Source organism: Herpailurus yagouaroundi, unplaced genomic scaffold (genome assembly GCF_014898765.1).
Source record: "Herpailurus yagouaroundi ecotype Mexico unplaced genomic scaffold, PumYag 184, whole genome shotgun sequence".
NCBI classification, from domain to species: Eukaryota; Metazoa; Chordata; class Mammalia; order Carnivora; family Felidae; genus Herpailurus; species Herpailurus yagouaroundi.
This window is the reverse complement of record NW_024412415.1, coordinates 24,109,024-24,122,821: the sequence shown is the minus strand read 5'-3', so window position 1 is coordinate 24,122,821 and position 13,798 is coordinate 24,109,024. Positions and strand designations below refer to the sequence as shown.

At 35.1% G+C, this 13,798-nt stretch overlaps 1 protein-coding gene and 1 pseudogene across 3 annotated transcripts in view; both read left to right on the top strand.

Moving 5' to 3' along the window:
* Positions 1 to 13,798, top strand: part of ADAM10 (ADAM metallopeptidase domain 10) — a 136,622-nt gene that overhangs the window by 94,532 nt on the left and 28,292 nt on the right. For all 3 annotated transcript variants that reach the window (XM_040492819.1, XM_040492820.1, XM_040492821.1), the window contains exons 8-9: positions 2,622 to 2,805; positions 11,216 to 11,379. In XM_040492819.1, the coding sequence (XP_040348753.1) occupies positions 2,622 to 2,805; positions 11,216 to 11,379 (348 nt within the window). The remainder of the gene's footprint in view (positions 1 to 2,621; positions 2,806 to 11,215; positions 11,380 to 13,798) is intronic.
* LOC121042151 (uncharacterized) lies at positions 1,041 to 1,203 on the top strand (annotated as a pseudogene).

The window sequence follows — 13,798 nt, the reverse complement described above, 5'->3', positions numbered from 1 at the left end:
ATAATTTTTTCTTAAAATGTTTACTTTGAGAGAGAGAAAGAGAGAGAGCAAGGGAGGGGCAGAGTGCAAGGGAGAGAGAGAATCCCAAGCACGCTCTCTGCTGTTAGTGTGGAGCTTGATGTGGGGCTTGATGCCATGAACTGTGAAATCATGACCTGAGCTGAAATCAAGAGTTGGACGCTTAACTGACTGAGCCACCCAGCTGCCCTGAAACTCATAATTTTCAGAAATAATTTGACCATGGAACCTTTTCTGTATTAATGTCAACTGAGAGTCCAAATAAATGTAGAACATATTTTGAGAAATGCTCACCCAGAGCCACAGGGTCACTGATGATTAGTTTTAATGTTATAAATTTAAATAAGTAGATTTTATTTATTTTTTTAACAATTTTTTTTTCAACATTTATTTATTTTTTGGGACAGAGAGAGACAGAGCATGAACGGGTGAGGGGCAGAGAGAGAGGGAGACACAGAATCAGAAACAGGCTCCAGGCTCTGAGCCATCAGCCCAGAGCCTGACGCGGGGCTTGAACTCACGGACTGTGAGATCGTGACCTGGCTGAAGTCGGACACTTAACCGACTGCGCCACCCAGGCGCCCCTAAATAAGTAGATTTTAAATTACTAACAAAATTGGGTTGGTTGTTTCAGAAGTTTTCCAAATGTGAATCTTTCCATGTGTATAGCTTTTAAGAATATGAATTCATAAACTAGATAAGAATCTGAATTAAAAAAATCATTTTATGAAAGTATTTGCCACAGGGTTTCTTTATTTTTGTGCTTCTTTCTTCAAATACGGTTGACTAAATTATAATTTGTGTTTATGGATGTAATATATTTAATAGCATAGGCAAAATTGATCCTTAGTAGTATGATTAAATGTTAAATTGGAATTTAAGGTGAAATGTGGTTTGTAGATAAATAATGTAAGAATTGTTCATAATCAATTGATTTCATGTATATTGAGAGCAATTTAAACCCTTAAATGACCAAGAAAAATATTGTTTAGTAGGCAAAGCAATAAAATGCAAAGTAGTGAATCGCTTCTTGGCCTTTTGGCTAAGATCAAGTGTAGTCTCTGTTCTTATCAATTTAAAATGCAAAGTAGTGAAAAGTAAAGAATACCAGAACAAATTTAGTGAAGCACTTTTTTTTGAGTAAAATGCTTTGCATTATGAAGAAATGCATGTGTATGAATGGATAGTGTGGCAGTTAGTTGTTTTCAGGTTTTTAGCTGAGATTGAAATTTTAGTTCAGATCTCATCTGCTGAAGATTCCTTGTGACCCATTAATTAATTTGAAGTTTGTATCAATATTTAAATAAGAATTATCTCATTTCGGATATAGGTAGCTAAAATTTAGATGCAGTTTTTATTTGTAGCCAATATTACAGAAATATCAAGGAATTTCATTTGGGAAAAAAGCCATTTATAGCATGTCTCTCAGATGTGTTATTTACAATGTAGTGTGATACCTTTTGGAATTATTTATGTTAGATGACCATTACTGATTGTTTTTAGTTAATTGTTAGTAGATAAATCAGATGTTCTGAAATCTGTCCTTAGGCAGTTGCCCTGAGTAGTGTTTTTGCAATCCTGCTTCTAAGCCTCTTGGTTTTACTGAAGGGTGTGGATCCTAAAAAGACCTAACATTCTCATTTTATCAACTGTTACATCCTCCCTTTACTACCAACATTTTCAATAGGATGAAGTTTGCCTTCTAAAAAATGTTTACTTTCATGGATACCCCTTTTTATTCTGTATCAACAGTTCTGTCTGTAATGCTCTCACTTGAGGAAAGCCACATTGTTCTAGGACTTCAAAGGTTAGGCAGGGGTCTCTGAAAGGAGGCAGGGGCTAATAAATGAAAGCTTTTGTTTGTAGAAGTTTGGTATCAGAACTGATTATTCTTCAGATTGTGAAGGAGGAACCTGCACTAGGAGTATAGTAGCTAAGCATCTTAAGAAATATTCTGGAGGAACTCAGCTTGATACAGTAAGAGAAGAGAATTGTCAGTAAAAAAAAATCTTGCCCACAGTCAGGGAAAAACAATTGAACTTGCAGTTTATTGGGCTCGACTCCTGTGATTTTAGGCAAGGAGAACCAAGAAAACGATTTGTCTGTTGAATTGACAGTCTTGGGTTTGATATCTATGTTATGTTCTAGTAATTAGCTAAAGTTTAAGGTTTTTATATCCTTATATTTTCCACCATGTGCAGGAGATTAGCACTAAAAGAGACTTACTCAGATGATTAAATTTGAGAAGCTGTACTTTTATTAGAATTTTTTTTCAAGAAGAACTTGTTTTTCCATCCCAAAGAGAATGCTCAGTGTTCAGGAACCTGGTCAAACCTTGCCCAGAAATTTAACTTGCTCAATTTTAATTCTCCTACTCTGTTTCTTGCCCCACTCCCCCACCCCCCTTCCTTCTTTTCAGCTTCTGTAATCAGCTCAGGGATGGGGGCATTGGGGGATGAGTTGTAGAAGCCTTAATTCAGGCCTGATTTCCCTTGGGTCCCAAGCATATTGTGCAGGCAAATGCAGAAGAAGGGGAACAAAGACTTTACACAAAGGCTCTGCTAACTTTAATTGCTTATTTAAATAATTGTTTTGAATTTTAGATCAACACAACTGCTGATGAGAAGGACCCTACAAATCCGTTTCGATTCCCAAATATTGGCGTGGAGAAGTTTCTGGAATTGAATTCTGAGCAGAATCATGATGACTACTGTTTGGCCTATGTCTTCACAGACCGAGATTTTGATGATGGTGTTCTTGGTCTGGCTTGGGTTGGAGCACCTTCAGGTAGTTTATTTAACTGTTTCTTGCCTTAATGCTTGAAACAAAAAGCAGTTTTCAGGGCAACTTGAATTTTACAAAAGTATAGGAGAACCTGATGCCTGTACATTATCTTAATTTATTCAACTTGAGTTAGGCAAGCATGATGTAAGTAGAAAAATAGATGAAACAACTTTTTATTTTGTCATGAGTACTAACAAGGGGGTATCCTGACATTTGGTACATTCAGTGGCTGAAATAAATAATTTTATGAGAAAAAGAAGTACTCATTTCTGAAAACAAAAACGAAATATAAATTTTTTCTTTTAATTTTTTTTTCAACGTTTATTTATTTTTGGGACAGAGAGAGACAGAGCATGAACGGGGGAGGGGCAGAGAGAGAGGGAGACACAGAATCGGAAACAGGCTCCAGGCTCTGAGCCATCAGCCCAGAGCCCGACGCGGGGCTCGAACTCAGGGACCGCGAGATCGTGACCTGGTTGAAGTCGGACGCTTAACCGACTGCGCCACCCAGGCGCCTCTATTAATTTTTTCATAGAAGTTAATATTATTAATTAAAGATTTTTATTTTTCTTGGAAAGAGGGCCTTAGAATTACAAGGGGAAAACTATGTTCTTGCTTCTGTTCTGGAATGAGATAGAGAGTGGAGAAACCCTGGTCATGAGCACTAGGTAAAAAGAAAAGAAAGACTGCTCTTATTATTATTTTATTTATAGCCTTTATTTTAACAAAAGTAAAGTGTTCCCTGAAAAGAGATGTAAGCCGCAGGTGTCAGTACCCACAGCTCCACTGACCTCGGCACCTGGGCCCATGTTCTACTGGGGTCTCTGCCTTAGCCATGAACACTGCTGTTGCTAAGAAATCTGGGATAGGATCCTCTACCCATTGCAATGGAGGTGGAACAGTCTGTGATTTACATTATCATTAAGTTCAGAAGCCTCGTTTAGAGAAATACAGATTTATTAATTGAAAGGTTGAGTAGAAACAATCACATACTCTTTGAATATAGATTTGGTCATATAGAGTTTGATCAATAGTCTGTCAGCTTTTGAGCTGTATACAGTAATGTCTCTTTCTTCTGATGTATCATTTCTATCTTTTTATAAGAATCACCTTCTGCTTTATGTAGGATAAGGCCAGCTTTTCTATTCCTAGTTTATTTTGTATTCCTATTAGTTTATTGTTTGATTTGTAATGCGTATTTTAAATCTTAAGTGGTACTATATTTTAGCTTTTATACTTTCTGCTCTTTTTTTTAAGCCAGCAATGAATATTCTTTTTACAATTTTCAAAACTTCTTTTGTTTTTCTTCCACATTTTCATAATGTCCTTAAGGTGCAAGTTTATGTCATGGATTGTATATATCATAGTACAGTATTTTTGGAGATTTATATTTGTCTCTTATGTTGATCTGTCCTGCTTTTGTGTTACTTGCATTGTCAGCAGATTTTACAAACTCATTCTTTTCTTTGATAATTTCACATGTTTTATAAGTTTCATATTTTTAAATTTCTTTTCCCCTCCTTTAATAAGTTGGATGATTTTATCTCAAAGTTTACAATTTCTTCTACTTGTTCATTAGTAAGTACTGTTAAAATTCAAGGATGCTTTTGATTTTTTGTTGTAAATTACCATTAATATAGTGATTCTCAAAGTCTGTTCCTTGGACTAGCAGCATCAGCATCACCTGGGAACTTGTTAGAAATGTAAATTCATAGGTCCCACCTAGGTCTACTGATTCCACTAGGTGTGGAGTCCAACAATCTTTGTTTGAACAAGCCTTCCAGGTGATTCTGATGCACTCAGAACTACCATATTCATATTTTTGTCTCTAAAGAAACTTGTTTACAGAATGGCTCCTGGGAAAATGATTGGATGATTACAAACCAGAAACTTGCTGTCATTTTACATTTTCACCTCCAGACTTGTGCTCTTTAAGAATGTAATGCTCCTGAAGGAGCTTGGTCATTTTTTTTTTTTAATCTTTAGATAGCTTCATGTCTATAAATGCAAAAATAAGCTATATTTTTAGGACAGTTTAAGATTCACAGAAAAATTGAGCAAATGGCATAGAGAGTTCCTGTACACCCTCTTTCCCTCATATTATTAACAGCTTACATTAGTATGGTGTATTTGTTATAGTTAACAAATATATTGCTTCATTATTGTTAACTGAAGTCCATAGTTGATTCACATTTTTTTAGTTTTTACCTAAGATCTCTTTTTTGTTCCAGGATCTCATCCAAGATACCACATTACATTTAGTTGTTATGTCTCTTTAGTCTTTTCTTGGCTGTTTTAGTTTCTTGGACTTTTTTTGTTTTTGATGGCCTTATCAATTTTGAGGAGTACTGGTCAGGTAGGTATCTTGTAGGATGCCCCTCTCTTCCAGTCTCTTTGATGTTTTTCTCATGATTAGACTGGGGTGATGGATTTGGGGGACAGTTAATTTTTATATCTAGTTATTTTTTTTATTTGGACCACCAAGTATCATGCCACTCATTTTACTGAAGTGGCAGTGGGTAGAGTTCTGGATTTTAAATGGTGGGACACATAACTTATTTTTTGTCATAGGTTCTACATCTGCTGCCTTTATTCTGTGTTAAATTCCCAACTCCAGTTCTTAGAAGCCTTATTCTAAGAGCTGTTGGGAAGGGGCTAGACAGGGACAGAATGGAGGCCAGAATGGGCAAGAGAAGGGATCTTTGTTCCCTTGATCCAACTTTTTCTAGTATAGGGTGCCTGCCCTATACTAGACATTGACAGGTTTTTTCTTCACTTCCCTTTGCCCTTTGACTATCTGAACTGAGTCTTATATTTGACTTACATTGTATCTTTTATAAGGAAAAATATATTTGTCCTTTATTGATTATTCAAGTACCCTTCTGAGGTATAGGTGTTATTGCCTCCATTCTGCAGATGAGGAAAGGATTCAGAGACTTTGTGACCAACCCAGTATCACACAGAGCCTAGAATCTGGACCTTTTGTTTCCAGGTTCAGTGCATTTAGTAGTTAGTGTGCTAAGTATTATATACTTTAATATCTTAGCTTTCTGTAAGACACTTCTGATAAGAAGTTGAAATGTTTTCCTGCATTTTAATGGAGGTTTTGTATTGTTGGAATCCATTTTTTTAAGAAAAAGGAGTTATAAAAGAGTACTACTCTGTAATATTTAGATATCATTTTGGGTAATTGTCATGGCATAATAGGAAGAGCACTGGTTTGGGAGCTAGGAGACTGGGTTCTTGTCTGTTCTCTGTAAATTCAGGTAAATCATTTTGCTTCAAAATGTTTATTTTTCATTGTAATTTGTTTTCTCATGTTCATGCCCTTTGGGACTTTATGTTTCTGCCTGTAGATCTTAGTAATGCTTCCTGTTACCTGTTTGTTTTCTTTTTTTTTTAATGTTTATGTATTTTGAGACAGACAAATCGTGCATGTGGGAGGGACAGAGAGATTGGGAGAGAGAGAATCCCAAGCAGGCTCAGCATTGTCTGAGCAGAGTCCAACGTGGGGCTTGATCTTACCAATCATGAGATCACAACCTGAGCCGAAATCAAGAGTCGGATGCCTAACTGACTGAGCCACCCAGGCCGCCTAATCACTAAAATCACTAATTTTGATTTTGTTGTATTATTTAGCTTTTATTTAATTATGCAGATATTTTACTACTTAAATGGTGGTGGGAAAGATTTTGTTGTGATATTAATTTTCACGGAATATTACTTTAACTATTAGCTGTAGTCTCTGCTGACTTTGTTAAACTGGGGAAAAATGAAGGCTGAAACATCTGAATAGTAGGTTTCTTTAAGTCTTCTTATACTACTTTTTATTCTTATTTAATATCACACTGTAGTTGGGTACTGCCTTGGGTTTCTTTAATGAGGAAAACAGCACCTCCTGTCCAACTCCATAATAAGTGGAAACAACTAGTGAACTGGGCTGGCTTGGAGGCTCCCTTTTAACGTTTATTTATTTTTGGGACAGAGAGAGACAGAGCATGAACGGGGGAGGGGCAGAGAGAGAGGGAGACACAGAATCGGAAACAGGCTCCGGGCTCCGAGCCATCAGCCCAGAGCCCGACGCGGGGCTCGAACTCACAGACCGTGAGATCGTGACCTGGCTGAAGTCAGACGCTTAACCGACTGCGCCACCCAGGCGCCCCTGGAGGCTCCCTTTTAAAATTATATACAGGTTAGGGGCGCCTGTGGGTGGCTCAGTCGGTTAAGCATCCGACTTTGCCTCAGTTCATGATTTCATGGTTCGTGAGATAATAAAAATTTATACACAGATTAGAAGAGAGCCCAAAAAGGGAGTCTGGTCTTCCAGACAAAGTCAGTCTTAGATATGAATCTAGAAAGATTTCTTTAAACTTTTCTTTGTATGAGCACTCGTCTGTGTTAAGCAGGTAGCCTCTTATTTAATTTCGAGACTGAAACGTTGATTCCTTGACTGAGTAAATGACTATATTAGATGAAATTTTTGTTTTATTTCATTTGTGGCACCCTTCCAACATGGCTTTTGATAGGGACTTTTTTTTTTAAATTTATTAAGGTATATTTTGTTCATATATTGTCCTTCTTAATGTTATCCTAATGAACATAGTCTCACTTTGGGCAGGACACCGAATAAGGCAAGCTCTGGAATTCATCTCCATAATTAATCCTGAACCATTTAGTATTCCTCTAACTCATTTGTGAAAAACATTTTATGAGACATTTCATTTGGTAGCAATGGTCTCTTCTGTTTTTCTTAGTTAAGAAATTTTAGTTTGATTTTACATATTTGGATTTAAGGGCATACAAAGCTCAAAATGGTGTTCACAAGATAACCCACAAACTGTCAAATTCTTAACATGTTGTTTAAAAGTCTAATTATAGGGCTAGGAGAATTGCATCATTAGAATATTACAACAGGACACTAAACATATTGGCATTTTGTGCAGGTCTGGATTGTTCTGTGCAGGATGTTTAACATCTGGGGTCCCTACCTATTATGTGTGAGTACTGCTCCCCAGACATGAAAGGTGAAGAAATGTCCCAGGACATTTCCTGATAACCTTTCTGGGAGTAGTACTACTGTCTGGTTCAAAATTATTGCTCAGATTGATACTGCATGGTCAGCATGCTGCTGTTAAGTTTTAGGTGTTTAGGCCTGTTCACATCAAAACTGTGTTTGTGGACTCTGTCAGGGTATTATATTACCCTTGTGGTTTTTCTAATTTGGAGGGGGGGGAGGTCTGTTTTAATAGCTTTTAACTCAAATTTAAAAAATCTTACCCTTCTCATTACTATTTACAATTTGTGTTTTGCAGTGATGACTACATGTAGTAAAATTTTAAATGTATGATATCAAGCAGTTACTGAACTAGAGCTATATAGTTTCACTGTAGATATGTGTGATATCACTAATTGAGTTTCTGGCACATCAGAACTAGTTGCAGTATTTTTTACAAAATTAAACCATAACTGAGCACTGGGTGTTACATGGAATTGTTAAATCAACACCTAAACTAATGTAACACTGTATGTTAACTGTATTGGAATTAAAATTTAAAAAAAGTCAGTGCACTATTGCCAAAAAAAATTAAACCATAGCCTATAAAATTAAATTTAATGTTTTATTTTTTTCTGTTATTTGAGTTAACATGTTAATAGTTTGTAACAAATACCAAACTTTTCTGTAAGTGATAGTTATTAAAACCGAAAGTAGTTGTTAAGATGTTAAACAAGGTGTGAATTACTGTTATTTCAGAAAAGTACATTTGAATTTATGTATGATCATCCCTTAAATGAGATAGACCTTAAACATATAGAAAAATATATTATCAGAGTTTTTAATACTTGCTATTTATTTCTTCTTTTTTTAACTGATAAAGATTTACAGTGTGAAGTCTTCTATGCTTAATTCAAGTTTGACAATACTGCATTGGACCAATTTCCATATGACAAATCTTCACTAAGGCAGGATTTTAATTTACTATTTGTTTAAAACTATAATATGTAGATGATAATTACTACATACAGAGTGCTATTCATATCTTTTCTAGTCTGGAAATAGTGATACAGTCCTTAGGACTCATCTCAAAAGTAGAAGTAGCATAAGAAAATATATTACATATTGTTAAATTATTTGCTGATTTCTTTCTGTTAAGATTTCTTTGTAGAAGAGGTAGTAAGTTTTGAATACTATAAAGGTTCTCTAATTTTTGGTGGTTAAAATCTGCATAGGCCCAGTCTTTCAATTTACATTTCTGTGAAGCATGTTATTTCCTAACTTCTTCCTAACTCCTATCATAACAGTAGTTCAGATTTATATTTTGTTGCCATATATTTTCTAATGTTAAAAGGAACAGGGCAGCAATTGTAGTGTCATGACATTCTTGCAAATCTATTTTGAATTGCCATCTATTATATGCTTTATTAAGGGTTATAAATATTAGATTTTTTTAATGGTTTATTAACTTGGTTGTAACTTTGTGTATAGAAAGCTAATTTGAAATAATTTGATCACTTATCAGAATATCCTAACATTTGATTGGATTTAAATAAAAAACAAAGAGAGAAACCTTTTACATGTGAATTCTCGCTAAAAGTCTTTAACAGAATTTTAAAAAGAACTATGTTCTTCTCAGTATAATATACATAAAGATGGGTTGGTCAGCCAGTTTCTGATTTTCCTGTTGTTGTTTTTCTAATTTCTTATGTTAACTGCTTTTAGATGTGCAAGTACTTTCATTTTGATATTAAGCTTTAAAGTTCCTATTATTGCAGAGGTGAACTACAAAATGATTTAATATGTATAATAAAGTAGCAATATGGCTTCACTTTTTTTCTTTTTATTTTTTTAAGTTTATTGATTTATTTTGATAGCGCTCATGCATGTGTATACACCCAAGCAGGGGAGGGGAGGGGCAGACAGAGAGGGAGAGAGAGAGAGAGAAAGAAAATCCCAAGCAGGCTGTATTAGTGCAGAGCCTGACTCAGGGCTCGAACTCACAAACCGTCAAGATCATGACCTGAGCCGAAGTCAGACACTCAACAGACTGAGCCATCCAGGTGCCCCAGTGATACGACTTTTCTTTTAAAATTTTAAAGTATTCTTGAGACACATTGGAAAATGATAATTCAATTTTTTGAACTTATTTTGAAGAAAATTTCAAACCTGCTAAAAAGTTGCAGGAATAGTACAGTGAACTCCTGATATATTAGTCAGGTTTTTTCCACATTTGCTTTATTCCCCTTCCATCCCACCCTCTATCCATCCATTCCTCCTTCCTTCCTTCCTTCCTTCCCACCCACCCACCCCCTTTTTTTATTACCTACTGGACATAATTCTTTTCTTTTTTCCTCTGCTTTATTGAGGTGTAATTGACAAATAAAATAGTAAGATATTTGAAGTGTACAATATGATGATTTGATACTCATATACATTGTGAGAGGATTTCCTCCCCTTGAGTAACACATCCATCACCTCAATATTTATTTGTTTATTTTCGTTGAGAATATTTAAGTTCTGCGCTGTTTGCAAATTTTATTTGTACAATATAGTGTTATCAACTATACACATCATGTTATATATACATTAGCTACGTAGACCTTATTCCTTCTATTTTTTTATTTTTAATTTTTTTAAAAAGTTTATTTATTTTGAGAAAGAGAGTGTGTGCAAGCTGGGGAGGGGCAGAGAGAGAGGGAGAGAGTAGACTCCATGCTATCAGCACAGAGCCCTATGTGGGGCTTGATTTCACAAATCGTGAGATCATGACCTGAGCCGAAACCAAGAGTCAGATGCCTAACCAACTGAGCCACCCAGGTGCTCTGACCTTACTCATTCTATAACTGGAAATTTGTACCCTTTTACAAATCTCTCCCTGTCCTTCTCTTCACTTGCCCACCAGCCCCTGGCAACCACTAATTGTTTTCTCTTTTAAAAAATATATTGTGTATTGTCTCTCAGGATAGTGAATTACATACTCCTATGCATCACTGCTATTATTTGTAGAAGTGACTTTCTCAGAATCTACTTGAGCATATTTTGTTCAACTTTCATTTAAATTAAATGTAATTTTTTAACATGCAAAGGTATATAGGCTTTGACAGCATAAATACAGATATATTCAGATTTAACAGAAACTTAAATACTTGTTTTGCTAAATTGATGGGAGCAAAAATTGGGGAATACTTCGATTATGAAGAACATTTTATTAAGGGCCTTGTTCTACATCCTGGCACTTTCTTTATGTGTACCACTAAAACTTACTTGAAATGACTTCCTAATCTTGGACTAAAAAAGCTTCTGAGTACTTGATATAAGTGGGATATATAAAATGTTTTAATTTAATATAGCATATATTAGAAAGTTATTTTGAGGGGTAAATAGATGCTAATTTAGCCATCTTCTGTTCTGAATTAGGAAGCTCTGGAGGAATATGTGAAAAAAGTAAGCTGTATTCAGATGGTAAGAAGAAGTCCTTAAACACTGGAATTATTACTGTTCAGAACTATGGGTCTCATGTACCCCCCAAAGTCTCTCACATTACTTTTGCTCATGAAGTTGGACATAACTTTGGATCTCCAGTAAGTATTGTGTAATTATTTGATTTTCAGAAAGTTACTAACCTAGCTTTTATGTTGAATGATTTGTTTGTTTGCATTGAAAACAAGTACATGTGAATGTTTAGGGATTTTTTTAGTTGAAGTATAGTTGACTGATGTTAGTTTTTATATATTGGAACACACAGTAATGTCCTTGACAATACGGAAAGGGAGGCAGGTAGAATATTTGTGAGTCAAATAAGAAGAGTAAGCATAACAATGCAGGATTCTATGAAGGCAAGGAATTTTTGTCTGTTTCATTCACTTCTCTGTCTGCTTATCCTAGAACAGTGCCTGGTATGTGATTCATTCAAATATCTGCTCAGTGAGGATCACTTTTCATTGTTGAAAGTACATTTTGAATGTTGCAAACTTGGAGTGTTTTGTGTTTTTTGTTTTTTTTAATTTTTTTGCTTGGTTTCTGTTAAAACGTTACTGTGGTTTAGTAGATTTATCTTGAGTGTGGAGTGGAATGTGGTATTTAAAAATTTTTCAGTATGAAAAATTGTAACATACAGAAAAGTAGAGAAAGATGGTACAATAAATTCTTACATGCCCATTGTCCAGAGCAGGCATCAGCACTTCTTCTGTAAAGAGACTGCTAGTAAACATTCTAGGTTTTGGAGGCAATACATGTTTTTCTGTTGTTTTTACAATTCTTGAAACACGGGAAACCATTCTTAGCTTACGCCATATAGAAATGGGCTATGGGCTGCCAGTCTCTGATTCAGATGCATCAGGTATCAAGATTTTGCCACATGTCCTTTCTGTATTTGTTTCTTTTTGTAAGGTATTAGAAGCAAATTTATTCATCCTTACATATTTCAGTATACATTTCTAAAGAAATAAACATTTTCTTACGTAACCATGATGTGGTTATGATACCTGACAGAATTAACAATTCTTTGGTATCATTTAGTCCTCAGTTAATTATATTGATTTTCAGGGGACCTAAAGCTTAATGCACACACAAATACAAAATACTGAAAGATAATCTCTTTGTGATTTTGATAGGCTTATTAAATAACCAATTTGAGAAAATTTCATTTGACAGCTATACATGAATTCATTTTACTTGCACCATATCACTTAAAAAAATGTAAGTTTTCATGAGTTTAGAAAAACAGTAAATACTTGGAGCTTCACATCCTCAAATGCACTTCTCTAATTTTCTCCCAGTTTGTAAACTGGAAGTCCCATCTCATTAAGTTGCAAGCCTTTATTCTTCTAAGTCTCTATTAGAAATTGGTAGATTATTATCAATGCTCTTGGATAAACTGTTTAAAATGTGTTCAGTCTCTCTACTTCTTGACTGCTTCTTTGATCTGTTCTTTTGTTTGTTCTGTTCTTGAGTTCGATATATATTTTTTTCAATATATATTGAAAGCGTTATAGAGGTTCAAAACCCAATGTGGTTTCTCTTTATGTAATCGGACTATTGTTTATGGTTAGTTTGCTTTTTCAGGGGCAAGTAAATATTCTCTTTTCTCTCCCAGTCCCTTTGATTCCAGCCCTTACTAGGGGAGTTGTGGTATCCTTTAGCTACTCCTCTGCCCTTTAGTCTAGGGCCTCCCAATTTTTAATGTGCATACAAATTACCAGGGATCTTAAAATACAGATTCCATTTCCATTGGGGGAGGCAAGTTTCTGAATTTTTAAGACACTCCCAGGTGATGCTGTAGCTGCCCCTGGTCTGCAGACCACATGTGGAGTAGGGAATCTATAATCTGTTCTCTTCATTTCCTGTGTAATCTGTTCTCTACCCAGCTGCCAGAGATTTTCTTTTTTTAGTATATTAATTTCATATTACTTAATGCTTTTTGTTTAATGGATAAATTGGTTCGCATTCTTTGCATAGTCTGCTATCTTTTCCTCATAAATGACTCTACCATGCTCAATCACACCCCATTCCTATGTGGGGTAAATATTTATAAGTACTTTAATAGAGCAGCCAGAACCATAAATTCCTGAGCCGATCCCCTTTGACATCTTTATCTGAAATCTGTCTTTATCTCTCCTGTTGTACATCTGTACTTTGTCAGTGCTACTTTCTCTCTGAGTGGTTCACACTGTCTCTTTTATTTATTTATCTTATCCCAAATCTTTACTGCACACCTGTTGTTAACCATTAAAACTTTGGGAAGTTATAATCATAATGACACTAGTTTCTGTCTCTCAGTATGCAAGTTATGTGTTTACTCTTACCAAAGTAATCTTTGTCTAGGTTATAGTTCTGATTGTTTTGATCATGTCACTTGTGTTTACAACCTTATGTCCTGTAACTGCTAATATTGCTGATATAGTTTCCTAATCTTAGCATTTAGGGCTTTCCATCATTTGGGTTTAAGTATATTTCCAGTGTTAACTGCCTTCTCATGTCAAAATAATAATTTATAGCCCT